General features: G+C 43.1%; 1 protein-coding gene across 2 annotated transcripts in view; it reads left to right on the top strand.

Annotated features, from left to right (window-relative positions):
* Positions 1-13,540, top strand: part of SMARCAD1 (SWI/SNF-related, matrix-associated actin-dependent regulator of chromatin, subfamily a, containing DEAD/H box 1) — an 85,138-nt gene that overhangs the window by 58,230 nt on the left and 13,368 nt on the right. For both annotated transcript variants that reach the window (XM_066574035.1, XM_066574036.1), the window contains 7 exons: positions 1,395-1,597; positions 2,675-2,765; positions 3,501-3,600; positions 6,063-6,122; positions 6,807-6,882; positions 7,989-8,124; positions 10,858-10,995. In XM_066574035.1, the coding sequence (XP_066430132.1) occupies positions 1,395-1,597; positions 2,675-2,765; positions 3,501-3,600; positions 6,063-6,122; positions 6,807-6,882; positions 7,989-8,124; positions 10,858-10,995 (804 nt within the window). The remainder of the gene's footprint in view (positions 1-1,394; positions 1,598-2,674; positions 2,766-3,500; positions 3,601-6,062; positions 6,123-6,806; positions 6,883-7,988; positions 8,125-10,857; positions 10,996-13,540) is intronic.

Raw genomic sequence — 13,540 nt, 5'->3', positions numbered from 1 at the left:
TATTGTGCAGTCCGCGTCCATGATCACAGAAGTCCTGATATGAAAGGCTGCACTGAGTCTGAAACATTACTTTGACATCTACGTTGGCAGCTGCATTTTTAGGAAAATCTATCGAAATAGCGAGGCATGCAACCCCCTTTTGTCCGTGAAAATGCTGGAGTGCAATGTGTCACCGAACACAAACCATTATAGTCAATGGGTTCCATTCAGATCCAGCACTTCCGCTTTTGCCACTTAGCTCCTAGGGTGGGTCGAACAATAAAAAGACCATTCGGGTATGAACAAGCCATAAGAAAGAGACTTGAAGCCCAAGGAGCTCTCTAAACAGGTGAGACACAGACGTGTAAAAATACAGATGAGGGTTAGGAACCCAGTGCTTCCCAACACCCCAAGAACACCATTTCCACAGTGAAGCACAATGGTGGGGCAGCTATTTATCGGTAGGGCCTGGCAAACGGGTCAGGAGTGAAAGAGTGATGGGTGACGATAAATAAGGGGCAAACCTGTTTGTCTGCTGTAGAAGTGAGGCTGAGATGGAAGTTCACTTTCCTGCAGGACAACGACCCTAAAGATATTACTAAAGCTACACTGGAGAGGGGTCTAATGGGGAACGTGAAAATGTCTTGGAATCGCCCAATGCCCAGATCTCAATTCAGTTAAAGTGGTTGTCCCGTGATAGCAAGTGGGGTTAAGCACTTCTGTATGGCCATATTAATGCACTTTGTAATATACATCGTGCATTAAATATTGGCCATACAGAAGTTATACACTTACCCCTGCGGTGCTGGCATCCCCGTCTCCATGGCGCCAACTAAAGCTGCCTTCTCCCTGGATTAGACGCGCTTGCGCTGTCTGCCCTCTTCTGTCCGGCTCCGGCATGCTCGCGCCGCAGAGGTCTTCTGCGCATTTAAATGGGAGTGAATCCGGGTATTGCACTTCTGGCTCTGTCCACCGATGACCATGTCCAGCCCGCTGCACTGCCAGCTTCATATGATAATACTCTGTACAAGAAATCCTTCTGTTTTTGACCTAGAAGGAATACTAGGTAATCTCCCCTTCTCACTATATGGCCAGTGAGGGGTTACCCTTTTCCTGTAAGGAACCCCTTATATGTAATGTACTGTTTTCTACTATAAGGTTTTCTTATTCAAATCAGATAGAGAAAATCACGGGAATTTGAAAATTCACAGAAACATGATGGATTTCCTTAATTTGATAACCAGTCTTACTTCTTTCTTCTCCTTTAGAAAATGCAAAATTCCCCTTTGATTTGTATTAATGGCTTGTAGAACAATGTGTAAGAGCGCCACCTTGTGTTTGAGTGAGGTATAAAAGAAATGAACTTCGAAGTATTAATCAATATTGAATAAAAGTTGTTGTTTTTTTCCGTGCAGATCTATAAAGTTAACAAAGTGAATACGCTTTCTATAGACTTGATCTGGGACTGCAAAATCTTGATCAAAGAAAGAGCGGTGGTTTTAAGACTTATGAACAAATGTGAGGAGATTTCAAAGAAATTGTTGAAGCAAGTCACTTATATTACCGAAGATGGGGAAAGTGGATGGAATATACAGCAGCCCGATATTCTTACAAAGAGGTATATTCACTGATCATGCCTAGGGGGTTCTTTACTGTAAGAGCAGTAAGACTATGGAACTCTCTGCCTGAGGACCTTGTGATGGCAAACTCGATAAGAGTTTAAAAGGGGCCTGGATGCCTTACTGGAGCGTTATAATCGCTAAGTATTTCAGAAGGGTCGATGATCCAGGCATTGCTCTGATTGGAGTTAGGAATTTTTTCCTTAAATGGGGAAAATTGGCTTCTACCGCATTTTTTTTGCCTTCCTCTGGATCAACATTGGGGGTAATGGGCTGAACTGGATTGATGTGTCATTTTTTCGGCCTTACATACTATGTTACTCCATAAAGACAAAAGTTTTATTTTCTAATTACTTCACTGTATTAAATAGTCATTGAACTTTGGATAACTTGTGTTATATAATGCCCAATGTGATAACTAGCAGAAGTGCTAATTACTTTCCACTGTCTGTTGTCTAGTGAAGTGGAGCATGTTAATGACTCGTGCTGCACATAGAAGTCTATGGAGAGTAAGGGGAAGGAAGGAGCTGTTTCTGGAGAAGACTCGTACAGATGTGGCTGCAGCTAGTGATTTACTTTGTTGCAACTAATGGAATCCCATCCGCAGTACTCAATAGTTCTCTAGTGTCCTCCAGTTATTTCTCTGTGCGCTGCAGAGAATGAGGGTGTCTGCTGTTTTCTCCGTGTGCAGTGTACGGGGGCCATTGTATTAGCGAAAATTGGACACAGAACAGGAAACTAGTGATAAATTCAGGGTACAAGTCAAATAATGGCCAGATATACTGTAGTGTTATTGCTCATGTACACATAAGACAACTTTTTCTGAAATTGTTAGTTCACTTTTTTAGCCTACTTTCACACATTTCCCATAAGCTAATCTGGGCGCATTCTTCCCTGAACGTGGTAATGGGGCATATAATACCTTCCAAACCCCATTCACATGTATTCCTGGTAGAATGGATTGTCAGGATTTATGTTCAGAATCGGTTTGTAAGTCTTATTGAACCTCCAGCATATCAACGTGTCCTAAAATGCCAAATATTACTTATTGATGTTTTTGTGACTCCTTTTTGCAGCCTTTCGCTCAAGCCTTACCAGAAGATCGGATTGAATTGGTTAGCTCTCCTGCACAAACACAAAGTGAACGGCATTCTGGCAGATGAGATGGTTAGTGTTGTTTTCTGCTCTAGTATATCCTCTCGCTATGTTACAGGGTCACTGTCATTTGGTTAAACATCTGCCATATTCTAAAAAGCTGAATATCGTGTCTTCAGCTGGCCGTGCCTTCCTGAAAATGCTGTCAGGCGCCAAAGGAGAACGCTACTCAACTGATTGCTTTTGACATTCATGTTAGCCGTCAATTTAAATGTGGTTTCACATCTGTGGCAGGGATTCCCCTTTCCTGCCCTGTTCGGGGAGCAGGAAAGGGGAATCCCTGCGACCGAATGGTTCTGTTTCTGAACTGAACTAAACAACACTGGACCACATTGACTATAATGGGAGCTGCCCAGCTGGTTGGCTTTTGGGTGGAGGCACTTCATGCTGCTCTGAGGTCTGAACACTGGGACCTCCACTGATAGAAGCAGTTGTTTATAATCATGTCTAAAATATTAGCATCTCTCCAGTCTGGGATCACGGATTAAGTTTGTATTCAGCCGTATTGTAAATGCTCTATAAAGATAGACTTCTGTCTGCAAGCTGCAGGCCATAAATGAATGGTCATGACACACAGTGTATCACAGCACTGTATTAATGGGTTAGATTGGGAATATCCCTTTTAACCAAAATAGGCCGATCCTTAAGGAGTTTACTTCTTCTTCTTTATCGAAGAACTTGGTGGAATCATTTGTTATATCTTGATGTTAGATTCCTATATGCTCACTGCTGTCTATTACCTTGCAGGGTTTGGGAAAAACGATTCAAGCCATAGCATTCCTTGCACATCTTTACATGAACGGAGATCCTGGCCCGCATGTTGTAGTCGTTCCAGCTTCTACATTAGGTTAGTAGTGAATATAGCACCTTTTGTTACTGGAGAAGATCTTGGCAGATTTTTTTCTTTGTGTTTAAAAAAAAATAAATAAAAAATTGAATTTTAATGCATTACCAAATTATTAGCAAATACTAAATTACTTTTGCATTTACGCTGCACTCCCTCTTCTTTTTATGTAAATGCAGTGAAATCTCTTAAAAGGAATCGGTCACCTACTTTTAGCCCTATATGCAAAATTTAGGGTATGAAATAGGTGACCCACTGAATCTGGAGTTGTAGGTGTTATACTTCCTTTCCCCGATGTCTGTGCTAAAATCCACCACTTTCTGCCCATAAGCTTAGTGTATAGGACTAAAGGTAGGTGACAGTCTCTTTAAATTAGGAAATAATGGGATTAGACAGGTGTATATGGGAATTGCAGTAGGCAAATTCATCAGCTGCTGTGGCTTTTTATTGTGGCTAATCGGTAGCAGAAATCTGCGGCTGAAACATTGTCTTAGATCTGCACGCTAAACAGCCCCCTTGTAATACGCTGGCGTTATTCCACGAGTTTTCAGAATCCGCTGCAATAATAAACATGGTGTGGACTTTAAAATCCACAGCTTGTTCATTGGTCCACGCAGACAATTTCCTGAGTCGGTGAATGGGGCATAAAATACTCAATTCACGTGTATTGCCAGCAAAATGTCAGTGGTAATGATCAGTATGTAGACACAGAATGTACACACAGATCCTGACCGATTCCTCAGCATGTAGCTAAGGCCTTAGGGGGAAAAGAATATGTATATGCTTTCTTTATTGTGGTTTTTCGTACAACCTGTAGATTTTGCTAAGGATTCGTGTCGGATTTCACTCCTCACCATTGATACAGGGGAAAACCACTTTGAAGATTTGCAACAGAAATTGACATGCTGCAGATTATAAATATCCGCACCAAATATCCATTTCTAGACAGGAAAAATTACACAGCATGTTGAGCAGATTTAGGGCTCCTGCCCACGGACTGATATTTGCTGCGGAATCCGTGGTGCACATCCGCACCTTGGATGTGCAGCAAATAGCGCATAGTATGCTATGGGGAAATCAATTCTTCCTCCACACTTGCGGAAATCAATTGCGGTTTCCGCAAGCGGAGGAAGGATTGCAGCATGCTCCATTTTTGTGCGGATTCTGCACTGACTGCTTTTATTGGAAGGCAATGGAGGCCGTCTGATCCTTGGCCCTCCCACAAGCACATTGCGAAAATGTTGCAGATTCCGCGTCATCGCTATGTGATGACACGGGAGAAGCAGGAGTTTAAAAAAAAACCAAACATCTGTACTGTGCATGTCTGACAGCTCGCCGTGTGGACCATCTGCAGTACAGAAGAAAAACAATAGGACAGGAGCTACCTGGACCTGTGATGACGTCACCATCGCGTGATCCCCTGTGTGGGTGGAGTCAGGGATCGCATGACCAGGGGCTGATCACTGCATCCAGGATTCTGCTGTGCTGAAGGGATCAGGATGTAGTAGAGTTGTGTGTGCGATGTCTGGGAATCAGAATGGATGTAGCACAGCTGTATGGCGCATTGCACCACCAGATACACTGGTATTATAATTTCCTAATAATTACTAAACAGGCGATGTGGATGGAGTTACAAGAAATTGTATCCACGTGCTGCAGAATAATAATCCACAGCATAAATTGATCTGCAATGTGGATTTTAAATCCGCAGAATGTCACTTTATTCTGGGATTTAATTTCTTCAAATGAGGAAGGGAAACAAACATGAAAATATGCATGTAACACATAGATTGTGACACAGATCGGCACCAAAATCCACTGCAGATATTCCACTACATTTCAATGTATCAGTTACGTGTCTTTATTGTTTTGTTTCTTTTCTATCACACCTTTTCACTTGCAGAGTCAGTCTACAGCCGATTGGGGTTATTCTCTGTACTTTCACATCTGCATCATGACTTTTATTTTAAAGGAATTTTTGCTTCAGATTTCTCACAATGCAAAATTTAAGCCTACAAGATTGACAGAAAAGAACCACAAGGGCTAACTATTTTTCTCTTGGGATAGATGTGCTTTTATCCCATGCATTCTTAAAGGGAGCCTGTCACTTCAAGCAGCATCGTAAACTGAAGTATGAAGCTGTCTGGAGATGTGAGGGGGAACTGAGATGTATGTTTTATAGTAACCCTCTCTCCCGACTCCCACAATGTCACCCGGTGAAGTCTGCGTGCAGCACGAACGTCTGACTCTTTTCAGATGGCTGTGTGTTTGCTGTCCCATAGAAGTCTGTCAAGTCTGTCATAGAAGTCTGAAAAGAGTCAGATGCTCGTGCTGCGCATGGACTTCACCAGAGAAGAGCTGGTTAGTATGATAAATACATCCCCTTGCTAAAATTAGTAATTGTAAATGTTGTTATAGTACATACAGTATACAATGCTTAATCATCTTTTTGCTTTGATTCCAAGATAACTGGGTCCGAGAGTTCAATATTTGGTGTCCAGATCTGAACATCTTATTATATTATGGTATGTACTTTTTTTTTTCTTCTTTGTCCTGCTATATTATAATAAATCAGTATACACTTTTGCAGTGTGAACTTTTTACCTTGCTACATACGTAAAGGTATAAGTATATACTGTATTTTGTGTATTACCTTATGGAATGTACTGTTTGTTTATCCTGCTATATTACAGTGTGTATTTCTTTTCATACATATCCATGTGAGTGATGACCGACTCTATACAGCACAGTACAATATGTTGGCGCTATACCAATAAAAGAAATACTAATTTACAAATATTTGTTTGCATTTTAAAGAAGTTTTCTCCATTTATATAAAGGCCTCTATTTGGGTCCCCGATGCTGTAAAATAAAACATCTGCTGATACTCGCCCCTCTCTCCCATTTCCGCTTGTTCCCTGCTGCAGTCTCCGGTTTAAGCTGCATTTGTTTACAGGCTGCCTGCGATGTCCTGTAAATCTGCTGCTGCAGCCAATCATAGTGCTCGTCGATCATTGTTTGTAGACGGGTTAGGCTGACTGCAGCCTGTAAAGATGTCAGCAGGGAGACGGGCTGCAGCTCAGGATGAGGGAGGAGCCACGAGTATCAGCTGTTTTCTTATTTTCAGCATGGGGAACTAGGTGAGAGTCCTTTACATAACCCAGACAACCCCTTTGAGTATTGATGTCCCTTTGTTCTATTTCTTGTAGGTTCTCAAGAAGAAAGAAGGCACTTGCGCTATGACATCTTGAATAAAGTTATAGTATTCAATGTTATCGTCACAACGTACGTTATACTAAAACCTAATCTTTGACCTGCTGTAATTATTAGATATGGGGTGACCTTTTGTGACTAGAATGCCGCTTCATTCGTTTTACGCAAGAACAGAGCAAACTTTGTTCTGAAGAATATAGATGGAGATAAATATGTGCATGTATGTGTTTATTATAATCTATACATATACACACTATATTATATATTATAATAAAGAAATGTACAATACAACATCCGAGCGCTCAGAGGCAGCAAGAAAATAACATCTGCACAGGCTCCACAGCTGCTGATTTAAATAGAACCTGTCCCCTCCCATGAGCTCCCTAAACCAAGTCCTGGTGCTCATAGGACGGGTCCCGAGGAGTCCGGTGGTGATCTTATACTTGGCTCCCCATTACTGCAGTGTCAGTGTCTGGTGACCCTGGGCTCCTTGGGACCTGCCATATGAGCACAGCAGTAACTTAGTATATTGTACCCTTTAAAGGGGTTGTCCCGCGAAAGCAAGTGGGGTTAAGCACTTCTGTATGGCCATATTAATGCACTTTGTAATATACATTGTGCATTAAATATGAGCCATACAGAAGTTATACACTTACCCCCTCCGGTGCTGGCGTCCCTGTCTCTATGGCACCGACCGAAGACTTCTTCTCCCTGGATTAGACGCGCTTGCGCAGTCTGCCCTCTTCTGTCTGGCTCCGGTGTGCTCGTGCCGCAGAGGTCTTCTGCGCATGCGCAGAAGACCTGTGCGGCGCAGGCACGCCGGAGCGGCCCCTTCAGCGGGACAGAAGAAGCAGACTGTGCAAGCGCGTCTAATCCAGGCAGAAGAAGGCTTCGGTCGGCGCCATGGAGACGGGGACGCCAACACCGGAGGGGGTAAGTGTATAACTTCTGTATGGCCAATATTTAATGCACAATGTATATTACAAAGTGCATTAATGTGGCCATACAGAAGTGCTTAACCCCACTTGCTTTCGCGGGACAACCCATTTAAGTTCATGCAGAGTTTCTTGATCATTAATAGCAGTGAAGTACTTTCTCCTACCTATAAAAGAGATCGCAGATTGCTATGGTAAATACTTTACTGTATATTGTAGTTACGTATACTTATTTATGTGCAGGTACAACTGCGCAATCAGCGGTGCTGAGGACCGTGGATTGTTCCGACGCCTGAAGCTCAATTATGCAGTGTTTGATGAAGGACACATGCTGAAAAACATGAGTTCCATTCGCTATCAGCACCTTATGACTTTAAATGTAAGTGTCCCTCAACATGCATTATTTATAAAGGTATATTTGTGCAATGCCATTAACCATGCACGGCCATTTTTTTGCGTTATTTTGTTTCTTAAGGAGAAGCAAATCTGAACTTCAATCCATATTAAGCATTCGCTTCTGTGATTTCACTGCTTCCACAAGCGCGGTTTTTCACTTGGACGATTCAGATTCTGTTCTGTAATACATCAACGCCAAAAAAAGAATCTGCCTCAACTTGAAACACTTGCACACTGTTTTCTATACATTAATCTGTAAATATTAGCACTTGTACAGTTTTGTATTTACACTGGAATTTAGTACTGGCTGCTAATGGGTTTTAGAACAGACAGGGATATATGAAGTCTCCAGTCGCCTGGTGTGCTCATTTCTTGGCTCTTATTTTTAAGTATTCCTGTTAGAGCTGCTGAAAGGGCAATTATAACACCGTACGTTTAGTTTTATACATTTTTAGACAGTCTTGTATTGGTACAGTAATTAAAGAACTGAACCCAAATTAAATTGTTTTTCTGCAGTAGGATATTGATCACCTATCCTCTGCATAGGTGATCAATATCAGATCAGTGGGGGTTCGTTGCCCCGGACCCCTGCCAATCAACTGTACAAAAGGCTGTAGGTCTTGGATAAGTGCTTCGGCCACTTCACTACATACCAGGCACAGTGCCGTTCATTTCATAGCTGTTGTGTCAGGTATAGCAGCTCAGTCTTATTCGCTTGGATGGGACTGAGATACTCTTATGCCATGTGACCGATGAGAAGAGGCCATAGTACAGCGATCGAGGTGCAAAGCACACCACTGAGGAGATGGCGGGGTAGTTGTTAGGGATGTCACAGTGGCACTACTAACTCCTTATCTGAGGGACGTGTGTGACCTTTTGCCAAGGACCTGACAGGCCTCTCCTGGAAACGCTGGTGCAGTGGTTACCTAAATAAACTTTGGTAACTGACCTTTAGACTTTGTCACGGGTGACGCCACCGTTCCTTACTCCGTGGTGCATCTGACGTGAAATAACAGGCACACACACACGGGATAACTTGAAAACACTCAGTTGCCAGGAACAATCAGCAACCGGAACTTTACTGATAGAAGACACCTTGACACGGGATTATGGTTCATTGATAAATTCACACGCCAGTGCAGGAAAACAATTGAGAAGGTCAGAGAGGAAAACGTATGATGAAACCGGGCCTACAGTCCAAGTTATCTGTATGACTCCGCTCCTGGACGGACACACACACACACACACACACTCTCTCTCACACTCTCTGGAGTAGGACGAGAACACTCCACTGAACACTGACTCGTTACTGAAGACTTTGAACACAGCGGACTCTGTCTCTACTTCTCTCCACTCTCTTTAGGGTAGGGGTCCTGGGCCTGGACTTCCAGGGAGCCTCTCAGCTTTCATTCTTCACCACATGAGGGTTGAAGGTACCCCCATGCGGCTGGCACTCACACTCCAAACGCCACTCTACCAGACTAGTGAAGAAGGACAAGACTAACATTTGCACCTTGCAATCACATATATCCTTCATACTCACGTGACAACATTGGATACACGAAAACTGTTACATATCCCAGACATTCATAGACATTAACCTCTTCCATGCTGCAGCTGTGCAATACACATAACTAGTGACAAGACCATTTGCACAGTGCATCCACAGTGAAGTCATGACAGTTATGGAGGGGACAGATATATGCATTTCGGGCCACTACAGTAGCACTTCCCCAAGCACTGTGCACTTTTCAATCAGCTGGAATGGGTCCTGAGGATTCGTGAGGATTAGTCATCAATAAAATGTTCCCGGAATCCTTGTGAAGCCGTTCCTAGAGCAATGCTAAAGGAAATAGGTTTGAGGCACTTGCTGAAGTTCCTGTCATCTGCATCGGGAGGGTCGGAGTGCGTGCCGCTTTGCCCACAGCACTTTTGAGAGTTTTGTTGTAACGTTTGGCAGCCCTATTGAGACTGGAAGGAAGAAACAAGAGACGGCAATCCCTGTAAGAAGTCTATGGGTATGTGTTCACAGCAGAATCCAAGGTGGATCTTTCTGTATTAATTCCACCTCTAAAAACTGCAAAAGAAATCTGTAGCTGAGCTGTGGATTCCTGCCCTGGCTATGTAGGTGTGGGGGGCCGTGGATCTGCATGTGGATTTAGATCTTTTCAATGGGCAAATCTGCGTACAGAATTCTCAACACTGAAACGACACAAAATCTGCATTGCTTTTTTTTTCTTCTTTTTTTACTCCACACACAAATGGCAAATCTCCGCAGTATATAGACGGTCATGCGTTTAGAATGAATGGGATACAGAATCACCATGGATTCCACTGAGTGCATATACCCTATAAATTGCTGAGTGTTAGCGGCATGTAGGAGCGTCCTTGGAGAGACAGAGGGGGAGAGGGGACTAGAAAAAGTCAGTTAGAACAGAGCAGGTTGACACTTGTTTCTGCATTTGGGTAATAATGCACAATCTCAGGCTTTCAATGAATAGATTTGTTAACGCTTCTAAGAGGAGATGGTATTCGGGATTAAAAAAATCCTGTTAAATGGTCTATTGTAGCTTTCTGCATGCTAGAGAGCAGTGTGAAATAATGAATACTACTGCTATATACTGTAGACTATATAAGAACAACAGTTTTGTATGTTTTTCCTATATTGGGATGCCACATATAGTTCTCAACATAAGTTTTCATATTGTCTAAACAGGCCAAGAATCGTTTGCTGCTAACTGGAACTCCAGTCCAAAATAACCTGCTGGAACTGATGTCCCTCCTGAATTTTGTAATGCCGCACATGTTCAGCAGCAGTACCAGTGAGATCAGGAGGATGTTCTCCTCCAAATCGGTAATATTTGTGGAACGTTAAACCTTCACCAGCGATTTAGCTTTTTCTCAATTTCTTATATGTTCTGAAAATTGGTGTAAGCTTGTTTTAGGGTTTTTACACTGGGTGCAAATGCTGTGGCATGTCTGATGCGCAAAATTTGCAGCATTTTCGCATTCAAAACAGTCAAAATCCCCACCTTTGTTCCATATTTTGGCTCTAAATTGGCTGCGTTCCTGCGCTCCGTATACGAAACAGGGTGAAGAAGGCGCTGACAGACGAAGACATGGGAGGTGAGCTTCTTAAATCAATTGCGGGTGTGCCGCTGATTTTCCAGTTAAAATCCGCACCAATGGTGGGGATTTTGACTGTTTTGGATACGGAAATGTGAAATTTCCGCAGCGGACATTCTGTCACATTTCCGCCCCGTGTAAACATACCATTAATCTTGCATATCCTGAGCTATAAACAGCAACAATATACTGGCAATGACCATTCTAACTGAATAATTCTACAGCTGCATCTGATTTGCGGAATCCGCATGGAAGATCCGCAAATCAAGCCGCCTGTAGGGAAGCATGGGCGTCTGCACGTGGATTTGTTTTGCAGACCTATTGGTGCGGAAAACAAATCGCAGTATGCTCCATTAACGGGGTTTTCTAGGCAGTAGCACGGTCAGTGTCAGGATACACCCAGGGTCGTTGCGGATGCTCTGCTCTGCCCCCTGTGTAATGGCTGGCGCTTGTAATTGCAGTCGCAGCTCTCATTGAAATCAATGGGAGTTGGTCTTGTAAATGCAGGCTGGAGTCCCTCCACAGGGGTCGGAAAAGTGACGTCCGCTCTGACTCTGGTGTATTATGGCACTGACAGTTGGTGCTGCCTGGAAAAACCCCTTTAAGTTAATCCAGGGGTTGTATAGAGAATATTAAATAGTGACAATAATAGCACAGTATCCTACATTCCACCTGCTAATGTGGCACTGTGTGAGCTATTACACTGACGGTATATCAGTACCTAGTGGATATGTGAAGAGGCATCAGTGCCATCTAGTGGTAGTTATGTGTCTGTACAAGAACCGTAAAGTCTGCACAGAGATACATCTGCATATTACGTCATCAATATACAGTCTGTTTTCTGCCTCACCGGAAGCCTAGAAGGGTTCCCCTGAGTCCTTTATTGTCAGCCCACTGACTGTACCACCTGCTGTACATTCATATGGTCTCAGCCATCACCAAGGCTTGCCGTGACCCTATAAATCACACCGCTGCAAGCTGCGGGTCACAGGACTGGGTCTTTATAATACACAGATCAATACTGGAGAATTGCTGTTTTTAAAGGGAATTGAGAGCTCAACTGATATTAAGCACCTCTGGAAATAACTAAACGTTCTGTGACGTTGATGTGTATTACGAGGTTTTCCAGGACTTGCAGTGCAGTATTATATAATATTCACCTAAGGCTCCATGCATATAACATTTGAAGGTATCCAATCGTATGCTGCAATATTTTCAGAGTCTTCTATGGACAAGACACATGCCAAGAGTATAGATAATTGGCGTATAATAGCAACCAATCAGAATATGACCCTCCTCCTAAGGCCAGCTGCACACGACCGGGTTGGATCCTGGATGCGGGGTCACGCACCACAATCCGACCCTCTGCCTGGCTGGTGACCCTGCGTATCTGTCATTTCTTTTCTTCTGTACTGCGGATGGTCCAGATTAAGTCATCACTAATATCAGTAACGTGCGTCTATATCAAGTATAATCTATAATATGTAATCAGAGTGCACTAATTAATACTGCAGGTGTAATGCCCACACATCAAGAGAACACATATTGCTGGCTTACCCCATGCCAAGTACTTGGGTCTACATTGTAATAGTTTTTCAGTACATTATATGGTATATTTCATGGTAATGTTATACAATACAACTCAACCACATGAGGGCTTGGTTTTTGTGGACTAGGTGTACAGAGAAATAAAATGCTACCCTCTTGAAAGGCAGGACAGTAAAACAAACACTGGCTTGAGGGAATAAAGGGGTTAAGGTGCTATAATGTGATTAAAATTGGAAGCAGGCAGGTCAAAGAAAATCAAGTGTTTTGGCTCGCCTTTCCATTTCTTCTTTAGCATATTCAGTTATGGCGCATTTAAATGGTGTTTTCCACCTGTTGAAAATTGACCTATTTACAGTCACTGAGAGTTGCGCCTGCAGTACCATGCTCGACCACTGCATGGTGTATGGAGACATTTGCTCCCTGTTCCTTATGGTGGCCTGGCGAACAGCTGATTGGTCGGTATCTCAGGCTACAGACTCCATTGATGAGCTGACCTGTGGATAGGTCATCACTTGTGAAGAGAAGAAAAAAGAAAAAAACTGTTCTGTGGGCAGCCTGAAACACTGATAAAGGGAGGCACAGCTACAAGTCAGGGTGGTGCCTGGCGGATGTGTGTGGATAACACTGGAGCCAGAGCATAAAAGTTCCCTGGAGAGAACTCTGTGCAAACTTTTAATATCCTGCAAGTCAGTAACTTACACAGGGTAATGCTGCCACCTAGTGGT

Source organism: Eleutherodactylus coqui, chromosome 7, assembly GCF_035609145.1.
Source record: "Eleutherodactylus coqui strain aEleCoq1 chromosome 7, aEleCoq1.hap1, whole genome shotgun sequence".
Classification (NCBI taxonomy): Eukaryota; Metazoa; Chordata; class Amphibia; order Anura; family Eleutherodactylidae; genus Eleutherodactylus; species Eleutherodactylus coqui.
The sequence above is the reverse complement of the archived record's forward strand: the minus strand, read 5'-3'. Positions and strand labels throughout refer to the sequence as shown.